Genomic DNA, 15832 nt, shown 5'->3' with positions numbered 1-15832 from the left:
TACTAACTTACTTTTTTCGCTGGCCGTACAGATCAATTGTTATTCATGACCTCCCTCAGATGCCGCCTAAAACTAGCTCTATAGCCAACTACCGCTTGCCAATTCCTGATTGTGAAACGTCGACATGAAGTCATATTTCTTACATTTTTTACTATGTTTGCCTTCCTGGAAGGAGATTGACTGTCGTCACAGCTTGTTCTACTAAATTTTAACATATTTTAAAGCAGATCTAATTTACCACCACCCTATAATGACTGAATAGTCATAAAAGTAGTCAAAAAGATCTTGCACATCATTTTACGTCAACAAACTATTCATAAATAAGAAGAAACAAAACTAGTTGAATTAATTTTCTTGTTATTTTTATAGCTTTTGACTTCTTCTTATCTTGGTTGATTAAATTTGTGAATGATAATTGAAATACCAGCTGTAATTTGATGAAATGAACAGAATATTGAATAGTGACGATAAGATATGTTTATGATAAATTTGGTAATCTTATCAAAAACTATTAATTCCGGTGATAATTCAATCAGTTCCCGAACATACAAGAAGCATGGTTTGTCCATGAATATAGTCACAAAATTGAGCATGCTAAATTTTATCCATTGATTATAATCATGAATCCTTTCCAAGAGTGGGGAATTGACAAATTACATGTTTATCAATTTTGATACGTTTTTAATATTTTATGATTGAATTTTCTTCAATTTTGACATTTGTTGGTCATTTATCATTAACTCCACATTCTTGCACCGTTTCATGACTTGTGAATTTCCAACAATTTGAGCTAATGATCTTGTAGGATATATGGTGGCTCTCGGGTACCTAGTCCATAACACAAGGGCTTGTGTTTAAGAGCACGGCTGAAAGGAATATGGGATTGTGACTTTTTACGTCGACAGAAGTTCTGCAGAACTTCTGCAGGATTTCTGCAGAATTTCTGCAGAACTTCTGCAGAACTTTTGCAGAATTTCTGCAGAACTTCTGCAGAACTTCTGTAGAAATTCTGCAGAAATTCTGCAGAATATTTTTCATAATTTTCACACTTTATCAAAAAAAAAAAAAAAAATTCGCTCATGCCAAGACTTGAACTCATGACCTCATTGTTACAATAACCTTTACCTAAACCATTGCGCTACCAAGACATATTATTTCATACTTGAATAGTGGCAATTTTTCATATATATAATTATATAAATATTTATTTGATATAATTATTTTAATTATGATAAATATCAAGAAATTTTAATTTTTTTTCACATGATTAAAGAATTGATAAATAAATTAAATTCTCATTATTATTTCTGAAATTTTGTATGAAATTATGTACTTCACTAGAGGAATTTTTGGAGAAGGAAAAATTACAGTTAAAACCTTAAAAATTTCCTCTTGTGAAGTATATAATTTCATACAAAATTTTTGATATAATATCTTCTTGTGAAGTATATAATTTTATACAAAATTTACAAAACAATATCCTCATGTGAAGTATATAATTTCATACAAAATTTTTGATAAAATACCCTTTTATAAAGTATATAATTTCGTGAAATCTATTCTTTAATCATGTGAAAAAAAATTTAAATTTATTGATATTTATTATAATTAAAATATTTATATCAAATAAATATTTATATAATTATATATATGAAAAATTGCCACAATTCAAGTATGAAATAATATGTCTTGGTAGCGCAATGGTTTAGGTAAAGGTTATTGTAACAATGAGGTCATGAGTTCAAGTCTTGACATGAGCGATTTTTTTTTTTTTTTTGATAAAGCGTGAAAATTATGAAAAATATTCTGCAGGATTTCTGCAGAATTTCTACAGAAGTTCTGCAGAAGTTCTGCAGAAGTTCTGCAGAAATTCTGCAAAAGTTCTGCAGAAGTTCTGCAGAAATTCTGCAGAAATCCTGCAGAAGTTCTGCAGAACTTCTGTCGACGTAAAAAGTCACTCCCGAATATGGACGTGTGTGGCTCTACTTCTTTAGCAGCAGCAGCATTGATAAACTGCCGAATTAGTTATGGTTATGGTCTTGGAGCGTGATTGACAAGTGTCAAACTATAAATCTGTTTCTTTTTAGTCACACAAACCCTCAATTACCTGGTCCATCCCCTTACCATGCCATGACTCTAAATTATCTTACTTACTATCGTTGCTGGTCTGATAATTCCTTAATCTGACTCTATCTTTATATCGCTATCGATATCAAATGCAATACTGTCTCGACAACTTATTTCCACAAGTTCTTGGGTCTCTAAACTACAACAAATAAAATATTGCACATCCAATTCACAAAATCTCTGAACTTTTAACATCATAACCTCAAAATAAAGTCAATCGATGCATGAAACTCAAAACTTTTAACTAAATTCTCATGAAATTCAACCTCAAACTCATGCTCAACTTTTTCACAAATTTTCATAATAATTTTTCCACATTTTTCCATATTCAATTCTCAAAATTTTCCATATCAAATATCACCTCAGAAATTTTTAATGATTTATGTAGAAATTTATCGAGCATGTGAGCTGATTTTCAGAATTTATTCGGTTGATTTGGAAAGGCTTTGGCTTCATTTTATAGCTATAGCTGGAAATAACAGAAAATATGTAAAAATAAATCGAAACCTGTTGCCAAAAGCACTCATTATGCATCAATTATGCCTTGATAACATGTAACATCTGTCGACAAAAAAGGCTCTTATACAGTCACAGATGCTTCCATCAATCCACTTGACATTTACATGAGAGGCTGTTTTGTTTATGGAAATTATTGCGTTGCGTTGGTTGAATTAATTTTTCCGTTGTTTTTCCGATGAAAAATATTTTCATTTTCATTTTTTTGGGTTGTTCCTCTTTTATTTTATGTGGAAGTGAGAGATACGGAGGATAATTGATGAGGTGTAGATGTGGTAAAGTGAGTTGTTTTTCACAATAAATGAGGTTGAATGGGTGGAAGAACATTTAATGGTATTGACAGCTTGGAAAGCATTCGTTGGAAGTTCACGTAAATATTAGTTCAATTTTTGAAGATTTGAGGCAGTGGTAGAAAGACCGAAAATGTCCTGGATTGGATTTGTTGATAATGATGCTAAATTTCTGAATATTTCGAGTTGGCGAAAGATTAAGCTGTCTACAGACTTTCTTTAAACGCGGCAACGGGCCCCCGTGAGCCCTAGCCATGGTAGTAAGTAATAAGTAAGGCAGTTGTGGATAACCTTTTATTTATCGCGGCACCCCTTGATGGCCCAAGCCTCTATCGAGACCGCACACAGCTTATAGTTCATGGATATTGCATATAGTTTATTTTCAAAAACTTTTGACTGCAGACTCGTGTGTTGCGACACATAAGTTGTTCATCACTGCTTTAAGGTGATGCTATGCTTCTTAAATGATAACTTTCTGAAGTTTTTTTTTGGTAATTTAAACCACAATTCTAACTCAAAAGCAATGATTCATCTCTAGATGCTTTGCTTCAGTTCCAGATTCAAAGCTTCCATTTCAGAAGCAAAGCTTCAATTTCAAATGTATTGCTTCATTTCCGGATGCAAAGTTTGAATTTTAGAAGCAATGATTCAGTTACAGACACTAAACTCTAGATTTAAAATCAATTTTTAAGTTCCAGACGCATAATTCTTCAGTTTTAGAAGCAGTTCTTCAATTTAAGAGGTAGTACATTAACGAAAGAAGCAGTACATCAGTTCCAGAAGTAGTTCTGCAGCTGTAAATGCAACGCTTCATTTTTAGATACAAATGCTCCAGTCAAAGACTCAATAAATTTGTTTCAAAATCAATGTTTTAGTTCTGGATGCAATGCTGCAGTTTTGAACGTAATGCTTCAGTATCAGAATCAACACTTCAGTTTCTAAAAGCAATGCTTTGATTTTAGAAGCATTGATTGAGTTCCAGAAGCAATGCTTGAGTTCCTGACGCTAAGCTTCAGTTTAAAAAGCTTTCAGAAGCAATTATTGAGTTCTAGAAGCAACAGCTCGGTTCTAAACGCAAAGTCTCTGTTCTTAAACGCAATAGCATCGCATCAATTAAATCAGCAGCTTACTTACTTCCTTGACCGGAGCGCACGGAACTCCATTGCCTTGATTAAAGAACGTCTGAAGACCAGTAGCATTTCAGTTAAAGAAGCAACGTTTCTAATTTTGAAGTAAAAATAAGTTAAATTACAATTAATTTGCATGTATCCAGCAACTTGACTCGATTTTCTTCCAAAATTTATAGCTCACATTTCTCATTAAAACCCTCAAAAAAATGAAAATAATCGATGTCTTGGCTTTCATTTCATTCATTCCTCAAAAAAAGTCATTTCATTTACTCTTATTTCTCTTTGTACCTCAATTCCAAGAAAAGTAAAAGGAAAGGAACGACACAAGAAATTGAAATAATGAGTCTTGAAGTCATTAATTACAAATTCATATCGTGTTTTTATTTATTTTAATTTTGTTCATTTATTTATTACCGCACGCGTTGGCATTAATTTATATTCAAGAAGTTGATAAGACAGCAACAACAACAATGGAAGTGTCTAAAAGACAAATGTCGGTAATAATTGCGGGTCTTGTCATTTGCGAGGCGATTTTGTTTTTAAAAATAAATTTATTTGTTGTCTTTTTATGGAAATGGCAATGTCAATGGCGGTGTGATATTAAGGCATGGAGAAAATGATGCGTGTTTGGCAATTGATGATGCAAAAAATAGAAATAATAATAATGACTCGAATTATAGATGACAACTTAGAGATAAAATAATCGCATTGACATTAAATGATGACTTCTAATTTTAAGGCAACGACTTGAATATGAAGCGATAAGTTGAATTGAGGGAACGACTTAAATGTAAGAGAATGACTGCAAAATTAAACATTGAACTGAAAATATTATGATGACTGAAGCAAAGACTCAAAAAAAAGCCAGGCTTTAGATTTAAAGTGACGACTTGAATATCATGCGATGACTTTAGAATTAGCATTTTAAATATTAAAGAGCAATGTAAAATTGAAGCAGAAATTTAAAAGAAAAAGTTAAGATTCTCAATTAATGCAACAAATTAAATATGAAGCAACACCTTAAACATGAAGCAACGCCTTAAATATGAAGCACCGATTAACTATGAAGTAATGACTTTAAAGGAGAAGCATTGTCTAAAATTTCGTCAATTATGAATTTTACGTAACTACAAATAATTAAAACAAATACTCAATATTACGCAAATTTGATTCAAAAATTAATACGTCGACTCAAAATTGAAGCTCAACTTTACGACTTGTATCTCCATCATCAGCACATCTACATACCCATCCCTAACAAACCCATTAATACATTTCCATAGAATTTAAATTTCATAATTTTCTGTTAATTATAATAGTTTCCACTCCCAATCCTGTCCATAAACATCCAATAATAGTCTTGTTTGTACAACATCATGGTCAATAGCTGACTTAATTGTTCGGTCATTGCAAGTTGCATGTTCACAAAAAAAGGAATGGAATTGACTGCGCAACTATGAATAATAATTACAATTACAATTGCTTATCGATTTTTATTCGATAAATTCTCAATTTTATTTAATTTTTTGTGTATAATTTCAGTATTTGCTGAATAATCGAGTGGATTAGACATGATAACATGAACACAGGAAGCAGGAGATCCTGAAGAGGAAATTTTATTAGGAAATGAATTAAGAAAAATTATCGATTTTGTGTCAATTTTAATGGAAGCTAGGGAGCATCTAGATTGGATTTTTGTCAAGCATTTACGTGTTTGGATTCGCTGAGTGCATGTGATGTGATATGAATATATTGTTGGGTATTTTTGGATAGACTTCAACTTGAACAATTGTGAAATAATTTAAAAATACTTAAAAGTATCGAAAAAGTATCCAAAATTGACAGAAACTTAATGAAAAATAGTGAAAAAAATTCAAAAAAAAATTTAAAAATTAAAAAACCGGTAAAAGTTTAAATAAAAAATTGAGGAAAATTAAAAAAACGTTAAAAATTCAACTGATAAAGTTTTAAAAAATTTAAATAGCGTTAAAAAATTGTGAAAATTTTTTGAAAAATTCAAAGACGGTAAAAATTCAAGTAAAAAAATTTAAAAAAATTGTGAAAAATTTCAAAAAAATGTGAAAAATATTTAAAAAACACTTAACTTAATTTTGAGAATTTCTACAAATAATTTAATCAAAAACTAAAATTAACAAAATTAAAATCATCATTAATCATATCAAAATTTCAACAATTGGACGGAAATGATTAAAAATCATCAAAATTATTAAAAATTAATCGAATTTATCAAAATTAATGAAATCAACTAGCTAACTAGTGTATCGGGTAGAAACCCAATGCGGATATATTCACACCGTCCTATAAAAAATCTCGCGGGTAGGCCAAGCTTCGCTTGGCAAATGTTTGAGGGATCAGGCTCCAGCGGGTAGGCCAAGCTTCGCTTGGCAAATGTTTGAGGGATCAGGCTCCAGCGGGTAGGCCAAGCTTCGCTTGGCAAATGTTTGAGGGATCAGGCTCCAGCGGGTAGGCCAAGCTTCGCTTGGCAAATGTTTGAGGACTCAAGCTCCAGTGGGTAGGCCAAGCTTCGCTTGGCAAATGTTTGAGGGATCAGGCTCCAGCATAGGCCAAGCTTCGCTTGGCAAATGTTTGAGGGATCAGGCTCCAGCGGGTAGGCCAAGCTTCGCTTGGCAAATGTTTGAGGAATCAGGCTCCAGCGGGTAGGCCAAGCTTCGCTTGGCAAATGTTTGAGGGATCAAGCTCCAGCGGGTAGGCCAAGCTTCGCTTGGCACATGTTTGAGGGATCAGGCTCCAGGGGGTAGGCCAAGCTTCGCTTGGCAAATGTTTGAGGGATCAGGCTCCAGCGGGTAGGCCAAGCTTCGCTTGGCAAATGTTTGAGGACTCAGGCTCCAGCGGGTAGGCCAAGCTTCGCTTGGCAAATGTTTGAGGGATCAGGCTCCAGCGGGTAGGCCAAGCTTCGCTTGGCACATGTTTGAGGGATCAGGCTACAGCGGGTAGGCCAAGCTTCGCTTGGCAAGTGTTTGAGGGATCAGGCTCCAGCGGGTAGGCCAAGCTTCGCTTGGCAAATGTTTGAGGGATCAGGCTCCAGCGGGTAGGCCAAGCTTCGCTTGGCAAATGTTTGAGGAATCAGGCTCCAGCGGGTAGGCCAAGCTTCGCTTGGCAAATGTTTGAGGGATCAGGCTCCAGCGGGTAGGCCAAGCTTCGCTTGGCAAATGTTTGAGGACTCAGGCTCCAGTGGGTAGGCCAAGCTTCGCTTGGCAAATGTTTGAGGGATCAGGCTCCAGCAGGTAGGCCAAGCCTCGCTTGGCAAATGTTTGAGGGATCAGGCTCCAGCGGGTAGGCCAAGCTTCGCTTGGCAAATGTTTGAGGAATCAGGCTCCAGCAGGTAGGCCAAGCTTCGCTTGGCAAATGTTTGAGGGATCAGGCTCCAGCAGGTAGGCCAAGCTTCGCTTGGCAAATGTTTGAGGAATCAGGCTCCAGCGGGTAGGCCAAGCTTCGCTTGGCAAATGTTTGAGGGATCAGGCTCCAGCAGGTAGGCCAAGCTTCGCTTGGCAAATGTTTGAGGGATAAAGCTCCAGCGGGTAGGCCAAGCTTCGCTTGGCAAATGTTTGAGATATCAGGCTCTAGCGGGTAGGCCAAGCTTTGCTTGGCAAATGTTTGAGGGATCAGGCTCCAGCGGGTAGGCCAAGCTTCGCTTGGCACATGTTTGAGGGATCAGGCTCCAGCAGGTAGGCCAAGCTTCGCTTGGCAAATGTTTGAGGGATAAAGCTCCAGCGGGTAGGCCAAGCTTCGCTTGGCAAATGTTTGAGGGATCAGGCTCCAGCGGGTAGGCCAAGCTTCGCTTGGCAAATGTTTGAGGGATCAAGCTCCAGCGGGTAGGCCAAGCTTCGCTTGGCAAATGTTTGAGGGATAAAGCTCCAGCGGGTAGGCCAAGATTCGCTTGGCAAATGTTTGAGGACTCAGGCTCCAGTGGGTAGGCCAAGCTTCGCTTGGCAAATGTTTGAGGGATCAGGCTCCAGCGGGTAGGCCAAGCTTCGCTTGGCACATGTTTGAGGGATCAGGCTCCAGCGGGTAGGCCAAGCTTCGCTTGGCAAATGTTTGAGGGATAAAGCTCCAGCGGGTAGGCCAAGCTTCGCTTGGCAAATGTTTGAGATATCAGGCTCTAGCGGGTAGGCCAAGCTTCGCTTGGCAAATGTTTGAGGGATCAGGCTCCAGGGGTAGGCAAGCTTCGCTTGGCAAATGTTTGAGGGATCAGGCTCCAGCAGGTAGGCCAAGCTTCGCTTGGCAAATGTTTGAGGGCTCAGGCTCCAGCGGGTAGGCCAAGCTTCGCTTGGCAAATGTTTGAGGGATAAAGCTCCAGCGGGTAGGCCAAGCTTCGCTTGGCAAATGTTTGAGGGATCAAGCTCCAGCGGGTAGGCCAAGCTTCGCTTGGCAAATGTTTGAGATATCAGGCTCTAGCGGGTAGGCCAAGCTTTGCTTGGCAAATGTTTGAGGGATCAGGCTCCAGCAGGTAGGCCAAGCTTCGCTTGGCAAATGTTTGAGGGATAAAGCTCCAGCGGGTAGGCCAAGCTTCGCTTGGCAAATGTTTGAGATATCAGGCTCTAGCGGGTAGGCCAAGCTTCGCTTGGCAAATGTTTGAGGGATCAGGCTCCAGGGGGTAGGCCAAGCTTCGCTTGGCAAATGTTTGAGGGATCAGGCTCCAGCGGGTAGGCCAAGCTTCGCTTGGCAAATGTTTGAGGGCTCAGGCTCCAGCGGGTAGGCCAAGCTTCGCTTGGCAAATGTTTGAGGGATAAAGCTCCAGCGGGTAGGCCAAGCTTCGCTTGGCAAATGTTTGAGGGATCAAGCTCCAGCGGGTAGGCCAAGCTTCGCTTGGCAAATGTTTGAGGGATCAGGCTCCAGCGGGTAGGCCAAGCTTCGCTTGGCAAATGTTTGAGGGATAAAGCTCCAGCGGGTAGGCCAAGCTTCGCTTGGCAAATATTTGAGGAATCAAGCTCCAGCGGGTAGGCCAAGCTTCGCTTGGCAAATGTTTGAGGAATCAAGCCCCAGCGGGTAGGCCAAGCTTCGCTTGGCAAATGTTTGAGGGATCAGGCTCCAGCGGGTAGGCCAAGCTTCGCTTGGCAAATGTTTGAGGGATCAAGCTCCAGCGGGTAGGCCAAGCTTCGCTTGGCAAATGTTTGAGGGATCAGGCTCCAGCGGGTAGGCCAAGATTCGCTTGGCAAATGTTTGAGGACTCAGGCTCCAGTGGGTAGGCCAAGCTTCGCTTGGCAAATGTTTGAGGGATCAGGCTCCAGCTAGGCCAAGCTTCGCTTGGCACATGTTTGAGGGATCAGGCTCCAGCGGGTAGGCCAAGCTTCGCTTGGCAAATTTTTGAGGGATCAGGCTCCAGCGGGTAGGCCAAGCTTCGCTTGGCAAATGTTTGAGGACTCAGGCTCCAGTGGGTAGGCCAAGCTTCGCTTGGCAAATGTTTGAGGGATCAGGCTCCAGCGGGTAGGCCAAGCTTCGCTTGGCAAATGTTTGAGGGATCAGGTTTCAGCGGGTAGGCCAAGCTTCGCTTGGCAAATTTTTGATAATTTTCATACAATGTTAAATGTTTCAAAAAATCGTAATAAACATTGATTTTGGAATTTTGTATGAAAACGAAAGTTTTTTGCTTTTTTAGAAGCAACGGCTGTTCCTGCCATGCTCAAAATCTAATCAGCTCTTCTATAGAGCAGCACGAATCGATTGCAAAAAACTAGAAGTCTCTACGATGTCTCGTTATTGAGATTTCTTGCTGATTAACTTGTTTGCTTGTTTGCTTGTTTGCTTGTTTGCTTGTTTGCTTGTTTGCTTGCTTACAGAAAGCGAATTTTTCGATTTTCTCAGCAATGCCTCAACCAATTTCAAATCTGTTTTTTGATTATGGTGAGGAATTCCAGGCACAAACTTTTTGCGATAGAACAAAACTTGCCATTGTGCTTAGTTTTGCTGAAAAATCCAAAAAACAGATTTTTCAATCTGAACAAATTCAATACATTCACACGTGAAAACGGTGTGAATATAAAAAATCAAATTAAAGCATTTAATGTTTAATTAAAAACTAAAAAAACATTTAATTTGAATTAAAAAATAAAATAATATTAAAAAATTTAAAAACTATTTAAAAAATTTAAAAATATTATAAAAGTAACTCCAATACAGGAAACAGAAGTTATTAACGATAATTATACGATAATTGTGATTTAAATATATGCTTAAAATACAACTGAAATTCTTCAATTCAGTCCAGCATCAAACAGAATCATATGCAATTGGGACCGCAAAATTATTCAAATTTAGAAATTCAACAGCATCTACACCTAGTGGAACTACTAAGTATTAATATTCTTAACTAACCATACACAATTTTGTGCATCAAGACTTAACAGTTTATAAATAATTAGAACAATCCAAAACAATACATCCTATTGACACGTGGAAGTTCGAAAACAACACATCCCATTGCCACGTGGAAGTTTGAAAACTAGGAAATTTGAAGCACATCCTATTGTTTACAAATTTACAAAAAAATTACAAAATTCTAAAACAGCTCATCCTGTTGACACGTGGAAGTTCTAAACAACACATCCCATTACCACGTGGAAGTTTGAAAATAAGGAAAATTGAAGTACATTCAATTGCTTACAAATTTACAAAAAATTACAAAATTCCAAAACAGCACATCCTATTGACACGTGGAAGTTCGAAAACAACACATCCCATTGCCACGTGGAAGTTCAAGAACCGCCATATTTCAACCAGACTTTTTCAAATATTCCTAATTCCAATAACTAAAACTATCACCTAAAAATGACATCCCAAGCCTCCCTCCTATCATCTCCAGACAACTCTGCCAGATTCCGCACCAATTCCCGTTCCAGTTCCAACGCAAATCTCTACAAATCCCTCGAAGACATCCAAAAGAATCTCGATAATCTCGACAACTTCCTCACAATCACGGAGGACATCCTTACGCGTGAAAAATTCCACGACATGGAACTTTATCGTCGTGAACGAGAACGAAAGACATCAGGCACAAGATTATTAGAGTCACCGACATGTCCACCGCCATTGTCATTTAAAAATGGCAAAATCTTCTGTCCCGGTGTTGATGGATCGACTTTTAATCCTGCAAATGTTCAATTGAACTTTGAAATTGTCAAAAATATCATAAATAATCAGAATAATTTCTTGTGCTATGAAAATCAAGACATGACTGGTGATGAACCAGATCAGTCATCATCACCAGAAGTGAATTTGTCGGACGAACAAGACATTTTTATTACACATCATGAGAATGCGACGGAAGGGAAGTTAAAGTCAATGAATGAATTCCTAATGAAGTCAAATTCGACGATAAGTAGTAAGTTGGAAGAGGCAGTGATGCAGTCAATTGAGGATGAGATTAAGGAATATGAGAGAGAAATGAGAGAGAATTATGAGAAAAGTGAGACGATGGAGTGCATGATCTTGCCACCGGATAGTCCTGAGTAAGTCCTTTTTTGAGGTTATGTAATTTTAATCAGTGTGGGGTTGTCTTAGTAGTAGTCTTGTTGGTTTGTATTAGTGCCCTGATTGGATCATACAGTGAAATTTGATACATGAGCAAGGTTATGTCCGAACAAATCAGGAATTATTCATGAAATCAAAGGTCACATCCATAAAAATCGGGAAATTGTCACAAATTTCAAAGGTCAGGTCTATAAAAATCAGGAATTCCATTGATTATTATTATTATTATGATTATTATTAAAAATCAGGATTCTCCGTAAAAATTGGGATTTTTTTCCAAAACTGAAGAGTCATATCCATAAAAATTAGGAATTTTTCATCAATTCAAAGGTAATTTCCATAAAAACTGGGAAATCTTTACAAATATCACAGGTCACGTCCATAAAAATCGGGAATTTTTCATGAATTTAAGGTTAGGTCCATAAAAATGGGGAAATCCTGACGAATTACAAAGGTCACTTCCGTAAAAATCGGAAAATCTTTCTCATAAATTGAAAGGACACGTCCATAAAAAATGGGTAAATTTTCTAACAAATTTCAAAGGTCACGTCCATAAAAATCAGGAATTCCATTGATTTAAGATCAATTCACTTCCCAAAATGGTTCAAAATTCCCAAAAATTGATAAATATTTAAACTCAATTTTCTGATGAATCCTTTCAGATTGCGGGAAGAGAGAGGAAGAGTATGGGAAGAATTATATTCTGGCAAAAAAGTATCCAGAAAATGGATTAAATCCACACACAATCGACCTACTTAATAAACCATTCAGCTAGTTCACCAAAACATTTTCATTAATTGTAAGGATTAATATTGTGAAAATTTCGTAGATTCACGATGAGTAGATGTCACTAAAGTAATGCTTTTCGCACTTTGAGTCAGCACTTGAGTGTATTGTAGTATAGATTGATATGAGTAGTTGTGGATCTGTTTTGTGGGCTTAGACGATAAGCCGTAGCCTAATTCTTGCACAATTCATAAGAATTATTAAAAAAATCAAGGGGTTGTCCAAAAAAATCAGGAATTTTCCACAAATCTTTATTGGGTTGTCCGAAAAAATCAGGAATTTTCAACAAATCTTTATAGGGTTGTCCGAAAAAATCAGGAATTTAAAACAAATCTTTGTAGGGTTGTCCGAAAAAATCAGGAATTTCCACAAAACTACATTGGGTTTTCCGAAAAAATCAGAAAATTTCCACAAATCTTTTAGGGTTGTCCAAAAAATCGGGAAATTTCTGAACGACTTTAAATAAATTAACATTTTTACCCATATTTCTATTCATTTAATTCCAGAAAATCCCAGACTACCCAAACAACAAACTTATCACACCGCTCATCTCCATCATCAGGAAGCAGTGACAAACCAGAAACCTTAAATCCACGCATCGAAAACTCTTTCCGTAAATTAATCAAAAAATTCAACAAACGTTCTGAACGCATCAAGGAACACATAAGTCGTCCCTTAACTCCATCAAGTGAAAGTGGAGTATCAACTTCCACACCACTTCATATGAAACTTTTATTTGGTGTCAAAAATGATGACAATAATGACGTCATTGTCGTTGAAGAAGGAACAGACTTAAGTGGACAATTGGCAGGCAAACAGAAACGTCCATTGGCACAAATAGCCATTGAATCGCCAGCAGCACTTGAAAAAGAAGATCCAAATCAACACAACAAGTGTTCAATCTTTTGCTGCTGCAATGGCCGGGTCCTCGATCCACAAGGAAAGTTCTACATCTCGTGGCTGTTCATTGTCACATTGTCGTTCCTTTATAATGCATTTGTTATTCCATTGAGGACATCATTTCCATTTCAGACAGCTGATAATGTTGATATATGGGTTACACTTGATCTATGTGCCGACATTGTCTACGTTATTGACTTGCTGCTCATAAAGCATCGTAAAATGTATTTATTTGAAGGATTTTGGGTCAAGGACAGGCAACTGACTCGTAAAAATTACATGAGAAAGTTACAATTTAAAATGGATGTTGTTTCATTGTTGCCACTTGATTTGTTGTGCTTTATACCGGCTGTTGGACGTGGTGCTGTATACTTGAGAGTACCAAGATTATTGAAGATTCAAAGCTTTTGGGAATTTTTCAAGTTATTGGATCGAGTCGTTGCGTCGCCACATTTATTGAGAGTTACAAAGACATTGAGTTATATGGTTTATATGATTCATTTGACTGCATGCACTTACTATGCTGTTAGTGTTTATAAAGGTAAGGATCTATGGAATGGTTGGGGTTGGCCGTAAAAATCGGGAATTTTTATGTCATTTTTAATTAAATTGATGGTTAAGTCCATAAAATTAGGGATTTATTAATCAGGAGTTCATAGGTCATGTCCGTAAAAATCAGGACTCATGAGGTCATGTCCATAAAAATCGGGAATTTTTTTCAAACATTCAAGCTTAAATTGATGGTCAATTCCATAAAATTAGGGATTTATTAATGAGGAGTTCATAGGTCATGTTCGTAAAAATCAGGACCCAATAGGGCATGTCCGCAAAAATCAGGAATTCAAACTAACATGTCAATCTTATACTTCCAGGCCTTGGCACCAACAGATGGGTCTTCAGTGGTAAAGGACATCCATACGTTCGATGCTTTGCATTTGCAACTAAAACAGCAACATCAATTGGAAAGAATCCAAAGCCATCAGAAGTTGATGAATATCTGTTCATGACATTTGCATGGTTGTCTGGTGTCTTTGTGTTTGCGCTGCTGATTGGTCAGATTAGGGATATAATATCGACTGCTACGAGGTCTCAGGTGAGTGATTTGATGCTGATCTGGTCAATTTTGAATTCTTACCTCAATATTTAATTTTAGAGCGAATATAAGCAGCTTGTGGATGAGACCCTTGAGTACATGCGACGACTCAACCTCCCAACGGAATTACAACGTCGTGTCAAGCAATGGTTTACATTTACATGGGATCAACAGCGTAGCTTAGACGAGTCACACATCCTTGATACTCTCCCAGCAAATCTAAAGACAGACATTGCCATATCCGTACATATTCAGACATTATCTAAAGTTCAATTGTTTTCAGGATGTGATGAAGCATTCCTGCGTGAACTTGTGTTGAAGCTACGATCAGTCATTTTCCTACCTTATGACTATGTCTGTAAAAAGGGTGAAGTTGGTAAGGAAATGTACATCATAAAAACAGGAAAAATTGAAGTTTTAGGTAATAATGATGTTGTGCTTGCTACTTTATGTACGGGTGCATGTTTTGGTGAAATTTCATTGCTTGACATTTGTGGAGGTCCAAATGCAAATCGTAGAACGGCTGATGTAAGATCCAAAGGATTTTCAAATCTCTTCGTCCTGTCAAAGGCTGATTTAGAGGAAGTAATTGTTCATTATGAAGATGCACGTGCAGCACTCGAGAGTCGAGCAAAGTCATTGCTGCATGAAAATGCAGTTCGTGAAAAGGAAGAAAAATTAAGAAACTCAAAATATCCAAAAGATGAAGTTGTCATCGACAATCCAAAAACTTTCGTCAATATGCAGCCAAAATTACTTGATGCTGTAATTCAAGCACTTCCATCAAATTCACCAGCTGCACAGCTTCTAACCAGAGGATCAAGAAAAGGCAAGAAGCGTGTTGCACCAGCACCGACTGACTTTAAAATTGAAAATGAATTTAAGGATAAATCCAAGACGAATTTGACAGACAGCGAGAAGGAACTGATGATGAGGGCGAGCAGTGGAAAAAGTGTCAAGTGTGATGTTCACAGGGAAATGGCTTAAATCTTTTGGAATTGAATATATATATTTTTTAAAACATTTGATGACAAGATTTGAAAGATTTATTTAACTTTTAATTGATATACATTCTGTTTAAAAAAATGGAAATAAAAAAATGAAGCTTTTTTGATGTCAAAATTGGAAATCATTCGCTTAGCTTTATTGGGAGTGGATTATCTGGCACAAATTATGGAATCTATGGATTCCATAATCGATTGAATCTATGGATTCTATGGAGTTTTCATTGGAATTCGAGAAATCTTCTGATTACTAAAATTTGAATTAAATTCTTTGATTTCCATAAATTTATCCATGTTTGCCATAAATTCCACAAATGTCATGAATACAATGGAATCAATAGCTTCTGCCACTTGTTTAGTTTTTCAGAATATGAATTCAGGTTTTTAAAGGATACGTTGAGTTTTTAGAGAACAAGATCACTTTGTGAGAGAATAAGCTCAGTTTTTGACGAAAAAGCTCAGCTTTCTAGAGGATAA

General features: G+C 37.2%; 1 protein-coding gene across 1 annotated transcript; it reads left to right on the top strand.

The window, feature by feature from the left end:
- Nucleotides 1–10232: 10232 nt before the first annotated feature.
- CngB (Cyclic nucleotide-gated ion channel subunit B) lies at nucleotides 10233–15430 on the top strand. The gene is made up of 4 exons (XM_070645316.1): nucleotides 10233–11550; nucleotides 12865–13799; nucleotides 14131–14351; nucleotides 14412–15430. The coding sequence occupies exons 1-4, from the start codon at nucleotides 10871–10873 to the stop codon at nucleotides 15336–15338; spliced, it is 2763 nt and encodes a 920-aa protein (XP_070501417.1). The 5' UTR covers nucleotides 10233–10870; the 3' UTR covers nucleotides 15339–15430.
- Nucleotides 15431–15832: the final 402 nt, after the last annotated feature.

This window comes from Chironomus tepperi, unplaced genomic scaffold, assembly GCF_022539635.2.
Source record: "Chironomus tepperi strain 1889 unplaced genomic scaffold, CSIRO-AGI_Ctep_v1 contig_354, whole genome shotgun sequence".
In the NCBI taxonomy this organism is placed as follows: domain Eukaryota; kingdom Metazoa; phylum Arthropoda; class Insecta; order Diptera; family Chironomidae; genus Chironomus; species Chironomus tepperi.
The sequence above is the reverse complement of the archived record's forward strand: the minus strand, read 5'-3'. Positions and strand labels throughout refer to the sequence as shown.

Excerpts from the sequence above, each read along its gene's own strand:
- CngB (XM_070645316.1), top strand. The coding sequence starts at position 10,871 with ATGACATCCCAAGCCTCCCTCCTATCATCTCCAGACAACTCTGCCAGA. Across the intron at positions 13,800-14,130 it reads TGCTGTTAGTGTTTATAAAG|GCCTTGGCACCAACAGATGG; the intron begins GTAAGGATCTAT and ends TTATACTTCCAG. Across the intron at positions 14,352-14,411 it reads CGACTGCTACGAGGTCTCAG|AGCGAATATAAGCAGCTTGT; the intron begins GTGAGTGATTTG and ends ATTTAATTTTAG.